The 7,329-nt window shown below is 44.8% G+C and overlaps 1 protein-coding gene across 1 annotated transcript in view; it reads right to left on the reverse strand.

The window, feature by feature from the left end:
- Positions 1–819: 819 nt before the first annotated feature.
- GRHL1 (grainyhead-like 1 (Drosophila)) overlaps positions 820–7,329 on the reverse strand; it is a gene marked incomplete at its 3' end in the record, with an annotated part of 21,970 nt that continues 15,460 nt past the window's right edge. The window contains exon 8 of the mRNA XM_009703234.1: positions 820–978. Coding sequence (XP_009701536.1) covers positions 820–978 — 159 coding nt within the window. The remainder of the gene's footprint in view (positions 979–7,329) is intronic.

Consider the following 7,329-nt stretch of genomic DNA (forward strand, 5'->3'; position numbering starts at 1 on the left):
GCAGTATTTATCCCAGCCTAGAAAGAACTTGGTCACCCTGGAAATAGCAACATTGCACATTACTTGCTCTGGTCCTTCAAAAGACTATTCAGGCAGGAAGAGGTTACAAAGATTGGGAAATGTCCTTTCCTTCCAAACTCAGTTAAGCTTTTACAATTGTTTTCAGCTCCGCTCCTGCTATGTTTCTTACACAGCTTCTGGTGAACAGTGGCTTTGGGAAAGGCTTTAATTCTCTGTGTGCTAAATGCATTAGGCAGAGCAGTCAAATTACAGCACCCATGCAGCTTGTAAATGGGCTTTGTTGTACTGCTCTATCTCACAGCAGTACAATGAAAACAGCAACATTTTCTCTTCACAAGATGTGCAAGTTATCGGGGTTTTTTTAATAACAAATGCAGGAAGAGCACACAAAGAAATTTAAAAGGACCAACATGACATAGCTTGGGCAAAAAGACAAGCCTCTACTTGCTTCAATCAATTGCAATGATTTCTCCTACTGAAGGCACTCTGCAGGACTTCCCGGTGTCTGGCGTACCGACAGTCTGTCTTCTGCCACTGACTGACCTTTCTCCGACGTCAGCGCTCAGGAACACTCCTCAGTGCTCCAGCATTTTGAGAGCAGCAAATTTATCTGAGGTCGTCATAACATCTATGAGCCAAGTAGAAGGGGCTGAAATTTTTTCCTTGCAAAGGTTGAGCACAGACAGGAGTTTTCAGTGAGCCAAAATAGCAAGTGGTAGAATTAGGTGGGAAAAAAAACCAAAAAAGCTGTGAAGCTGTAGAACAGAATGGGCCACTAGCCCATTGACCCAACCTTACCTTGTCACAGAAGACTTTAATCTGGCAGTAGGCTCTGTGGACAGGTTTGTTACTCCTGTTATTGTAGCTGTAGGTGTCGATCTGAAGATTCAGGGGCAGACCTTTGACTCCCTTCTGAGAGGAGAAATCCGTGCTGAGGCAGTTCACAGAAATGAAAACCTGCAGAAGGGGAAAGCAGCACCCATCAGGAGAGACACACAAGACTCCTGGCTGGCCCCTGAGCACAAGACTACTCGGTGAGCACCGAGATCTACGTGCTGGTCTTTGCCACTACAAGCAGAATCTTCTTTCTTCTGGGAGATCAGGTGAAATCCCCAAGTAGTAGTACAATATTCTGAATTCTTTATATAAGCCAGTACAGGGGATGAAGTTACTTTGTCCAGAATAAATTTCAACAAACTCTCCAAACTTTATGAAGACTCCACCCATCTTTCCCAGATATTTCTGCCCAAGACATCTCAAATGTCATCATCAAACTTTCAGCAACAGGAACCCTCCTACACTCAATCCTCACTGCCCAGTGTTTTACCATCTTGCTAAGAACACAACCGTGCTTCAAAAAAATTTATGTTACTCTGGGCAAGTTAAAACAAAGCCTTCCATGAGTTTTACATAAGCTGCTGTGAGCACGGCTTATGCTTCAAACTACTTGGGGGTTTTCTGTTGCTGTTTTTTTGTAAGTGATATAAAAAGCTTTTAAAAAATACTAGGCAACGTGTTACCTTTAAACACAGGAATAATGCCATTATTTCAGTGAAAGTTTCTGGACTTTACACCTAAAAAGACGAGCACTATTTTGAATATTTCCCAGTAAGACCTACAATACCTTGTTAATGTTCAGATCAAAAGAGAAAGAGTAGTATTTTCATTATTCTTATAAAAAAACTGAATTATGGGGAAAATTAAGAGTGATTTTGAACATATCATATTTCATACTCGCCTAAAATAACCCAAACCAAACAAAAAACCCCACAACTTTGTGTGGATATGAACAGATAGAGCAGAGTACTTTGTATCCAGAACATGGGCTTGCTGTGCACCAGGCTTTTGTCCAGACACAATCATCATTATCAGCATGCCTCAGAAGAAGCTGCAACGATTAATTACCCGGAATTTATGAGCTACCAAGACCTGCAATAGCTCCTCTCTTCTCTGCCTCAAGAATAAAGGCTGAGAATCCACTGCTTTAAAAAATATAAAGCCTTGGGAGCCAGAAGCACCTTGTCAAAGGTTTTGCGGGAGTACTGTCCCGCCACCCGATCGCTTACTTCTTGTGCTCCTACCACGGAGCACCCACCCGACAGTCTCTGCAGGGAGTTGGTGCCACCTCCCGGGGCCGTCATGCTGCTGCAAAGTCTCCAGGTACGTTTGGAAAAGCTTATGGCTTTGGGCTGGATTTGTGGTTTTGCAAAGTGCTTATCACAGGCTCCTTTGCACGGGTTCTGCAAAATCCTCTGCTAGTTTTAACAAAAGAGGGGAAATAGAAATGCAGTAACTGTCACTAGGTTGGGGATATAAGCTCTATGGTTTTTTTTTCCCCCCATATATAACAAGTAATATAAAAAGCCTGGGGGTGGTAGGGGAAAGAATAGTATAGATAAGCACCTTCTGTCATAATAACTTGTCTGAATGTTCGAGATTCACATCCAACTTCTTGCAGCCCCTGTGAGCACGAGCTGCCCCAGAGCAGGGAGATGGCTACCAGCTCGGCAAACACTCTCCATCCTCTCCCTTGTGCACACACACCGTCTCACAGAGCTGGCAATGCCCCCGCCAAGTCCCGCTTGTGCAAAGGGACACCAAAATGTGTGAAACAACATCTAACTCACGCCAGCGTGGCAGGCCGGCAGAGCCCCATCCCCAGCCACCCAGACCCGCGCTGGGTGTTCTGCAGCCAGGACAAGGTGCAGGGACAGCAGCACCAAAGGTGAGCCAGCAATCGATGCCTGCTCACCTTCTAGTCTGTGTCTCAGCATCCCAAACCCGTGTTGTTCCAAGATGACTTTTTTTTGAAAGCATTAAACATGCATTAAATCACAGCCAGGAAAATCATTTTAAAATAAGCTCTTTTCAATCTTCCCCAGACTAACCCAAATGATGGCTTTGCTAGCCTTTATCCACCCCCCTTCCCTTTTTGCTACCTTCAACTTTGCAAGGGCATTTTGTTTGCGGTGCTGGCACACCCCAGGAGGAAAGCTACAAGGAGCCTGAAGAGCTGCTTTCACCCTAGCTTTGGAGCTAGGTAATCAGATTTATGCACAGCCTGAATAATTGTGTTCCCTAAGCAGGGGTTTTGTTTTGTAAAAGAGCCTCAACTCTGGTGTTCGCATATTTTTACATTTTAAATTTTAATTTTAAATTTATTTACCTATACTGAATATTCACACACAACTCTCATGTCTGTATGAAGAAATAACTGCATTCTTTAAGAAAACATGCCCGAGCAGCCATGCCAGCAGGTCTACCACAGCCTCAAAATTTCTGTGAAATCTCTCATTTGAGTTTTACAACACTGACATCAGCAGACTCCATGTGCAGCATCAGCCGCCAGTTCCCTAACAAGCAGTGTCACTTCTCTTCTGAGAATTCAGGTCTACATTTTCAGTCTTCATGGCTTACCAGCCACAGAAAGCCCATGCAGCACGCTGGGCTGAAGGTAGAAGGGTTGGTCTCAGCATGACAGACATGATACTACAGCAGAGCTGCACAGGTATCCCACGGGAATCTGGGATTGCCTGTCAAATGACAAAGATTATCCTCCTACTTCAGAGTCTCCTCATTTGATCAGCTTTGGCTTTAAGAGGCTGACTTCATTTTCATGCCATTTAAGTCTTCAGGTCTCTGGGGACGGGACAACAACTAAAACCTAATTGCTTCTCTGAAACAACAGGGAGTCCATCTGTCTTCTCCTGTTCATACAAATCCATTTCAGTTCAAAACGATCATCTACTTCTCCCTACCCATCCTGTAACTCCTATTTTTGACCAACTTCAGGTTGCCTCAAGTTCTACAACAATGGAGTTTTAGCGAGCAGCTTGTCCAGTTTGGGCTAAAACAGTTTCAACCAGGTGCTTTTTGTTCAGGAAGATTTGACTTGCGTTCAAAAAGAAACGTAAGGCTGAGTGACTGTGCCAGCTACATCCCCACCCCAAAATTGCCAGAAGAAAGAAAAACGTAACCACAAAAGTTGCTCTGCGTCTTCAGCCTGCTGAGCAAGATTCCTTTTCATGTATCCAACCTATTTTTCTAAGGGCAGTTCCGCATTCTCAGCTATATTAAGATTTGTTGTTACTCTTAAAAAAACCCAACATTTTCATCCCACCTCCCAAGATTCAACATAAAGACAGCACTTTAAAAATAGAGCGTTGTCAAGCCCAAGCATTTACAAACATGAGTCAAGCCCTCAAAACTTACGCTGATATTCTTTAAAACTGGTATTTCTAAAAGGATCAGAAACCCAGTCTTGAGTTATTTTGCTTGCTTGGCAGTTAAGCCTTTAGTCTATATTTGAATCATATTTCCAGGCTTTTCTCTCCAACCAAAGCCAGGCTTTACTTTCCTTTTCTTTTTTGTTGATTTTTTTTTTCATGGTTTTTTTATTATTATTATTAACGAAAGCTGAGATTCTCATCGAGACAAATGGCTCTACAATGGTGGGGTTTCAGATAAAACAGCAAAGAGCACGAAACCTGTGAGCTGGTATGAGCTGCTAACCACCCTCCACATCTGACATTCACCCCAACATGCTACAGAGCCTCCTCCACCCAACACGAGGTTGGGTCTCCTGCAGCCTTTGGGGCAGACGAGCAGCAGCCCAGCCGCATACAACGAAAGACCGAAGGCAGAAGGATTAAAGCACCTCCTCTGGGATCACGCTGGAAGTCAGCGTGGGAAGAAGCCAGACCTCATGACTTCCCGGTCTGCTTTAACCACCTGACCACTCGCACCCCTCCTCGTCTAACTTGGGAGAAACACACCATGCCTATGTTCAGATCTACGAGAAACAATCTTCCATTTTAATAATGCAGAAAAAAAAAAATTAATCCAGCAGCTCTGCTGTGTGCCCTCAAGGAAGGGCAGCAGAGACAGCCAAGTTCTTTCCACACAGCACCTTTTTCTAACAAGATCTGCCTTTCAAACAAACCAGGAAAAACAGGCGTAATTAAAGGGCAATCAAAGCACTGCAGGAACCTCGCTGTCAGCGAGATGAAAGATGCCTTTTTAAAATGAAGGCTTGCATACCCAGATCTCTTCTCCTTGGTTTATCTTGGACGCTGTGCTCTTTTGTCACACAAAAAGCACCAGCAATTTTGATTAGTCCAAAGGCTACATATGCAGCAGCTTTAGATGAAATGTCACCTTGTACAGCCTCTTCTGACTCACTGCAAAGCAAAGTTGAAAGGGAACGATATGTAGCTACACATCAACAATGTTGGGGGTTGCTATAGGTAATGGCAAGCAACTCAGATGGGTATTAGCACACCGTAAGCTCTGGTCAGCCCCCAGCAAACACAGGCATAGGTAAGACTGTAATGGCCACGTCATAGAACTCCCCGTCATGCAGTGTCTTGTACGTCATTCTGGATAAGACCCTACACAGACAGACTTGGGACTATTCCAGTCTGATCACCTTGCTCCATATGGCTTTCATTTCAATAGAGGACAGGTACATTGAGTTCACCTCCTATTTATGCTCCATTATATTTTTGTACCCAGAGGATGAAGACACCACTCAATAATTCAAGTCCGTGGGGTATTTCTTTCTCTGTTGAGAATTCAGATAAAAACTTTAGCTCTTTTCTAGCACTGGTAGGCAAAAGCCTCTCATTTTAATGTTATATTCAACTTATAGTTGTCAGGATGCTTTTGATTTTGGATTATTGCATTTGTACAGAATACAGAGTTTGGAGCCTACAATACAACAACCAGGACAGGTTGAACTGCGATGAGCTTCTTTCGAGGGAATGCAGTTGGATACTGTTTTTCTTGACCTTGGCTAAATAATTTCAAAGGCAAAGGGATTCCAGTGTGTCCTGGGACCATTTCCCCAACACAAAGGCAGTGTCTCGCCACGCATCCTACTTGCAGGTCAACCTGAGGCCACGCACAGCCCTTGCACAGGACCCACTGGACCTACGCTGTGTCTCGCTTTGCTTTCCTTTGGAGCAGCAAGGCCATTCCTGTGGTCTCTGGCTGGGGACGGCAGCAGTCACTGCATCACTGACTTGATCTAAAAGTTATTTTCACTTTTTGCAGAACAAAGGGTCATACAAAACCTCAACCAATCTGACTTGAAGAGGAGTCTTTGAGGCTACAACAGCAGATGACCTTATTTGTTCCTCTGTTTTTTAAAGTATCCATCATACCTAAATAAAAGAATTTGGGTATGGACCAGGAGACATGAACCAACTCCCTCCTCTTCCTGCATAGATTCCCTTGGAGGACCAAGACATGCACCATCCAACACAGGGGAGCAGGAAGCTACACAGCTATTGCCAACACCAGGACACAGCCACTCCCCACCCCGCTGCCAGCATGAATTCTGGGAATGTCAACACAAAGCCCAGCAGCTGCCAGGTTGCTTGGTCTCCCACAGATGCGTGTTCAATTCAGGGGTATGCAGCCACGTGGTCACAGCACTCCTTGCTGCCTAGCTGAAGGAGAAGCCCTAGGCCCAGATTCCACAAACAACTCATTTATCAGCCCTCCACTAAAGAAAAATTACCCAGAAGCTCAAAGGTTATTATTTCAATGCTGATGGCTGAAAGCATATGGTTTCTCTAAAGGCTTGGAAAAATATAAATGCAAAAGGAAAAAATAAAGGGTCTTTTCTAAATATTTGTCCACATGCGCTTCATCTATGCTGTGAGTTGCCTGGATGTAAATCACCTCCAGCCGAAAAGCCTTATAAATTACGCCAGCACGGCTCCAAGCCCTTCAGAGAGGCAGAGCTGTCAGTCTGGGCGCTGTGTTGTGCTAACGTAGCTATGTGGCTTCCAAGATCAGCTCTGGGTCACAGCCAGGCAGCTTGGAGTGCAGGCAGGGCAAGCACAGGTCTGCCTGCACACATCCGCAAAGGCACGTCCTAAGAAAGCAGCGCTGGGAAGACTGTTCTGCCTTTAAAAGACAAAGAAAAAAAAAAACCACAGTTTGGTAGAGATTGCCTGACAGGTGGCTAATCTTACTGCTCTGACATTCGTTTCTTCACCTCCCACGTGCACCACAGGTTTTGCATCAGCAGTAGGCAAGCCAGGAAAGAGAGATAAAAAAATTGGGCAATTCATGCACCTGTGGGCTCCCTAGCCGCCTCCTGCCTTTGGGATCGGATGCTCCAAATAAGGCTTGTCTGGCAGATGTGCGATAAGGCCACATCCGTTCCAGCTCTGCTCAGCCAGACCCAGCACCGTCCTGCTCGCAGTCCAGGGAAGCTAGTTTGCATTTAAACCTACCAAGCCCTATTTGAGTGACTGACACAAAACACATCATGGGTCCCACATCATGCCAAGGAAT

The sequence above is a fragment of the Cariama cristata genome, unplaced genomic scaffold, assembly GCF_000690535.1.
Source record: "Cariama cristata isolate BGI_N322 unplaced genomic scaffold, ASM69053v1 scaffold42296, whole genome shotgun sequence".
Classification (NCBI taxonomy): Eukaryota; Metazoa; Chordata; class Aves; order Cariamiformes; family Cariamidae; genus Cariama; species Cariama cristata.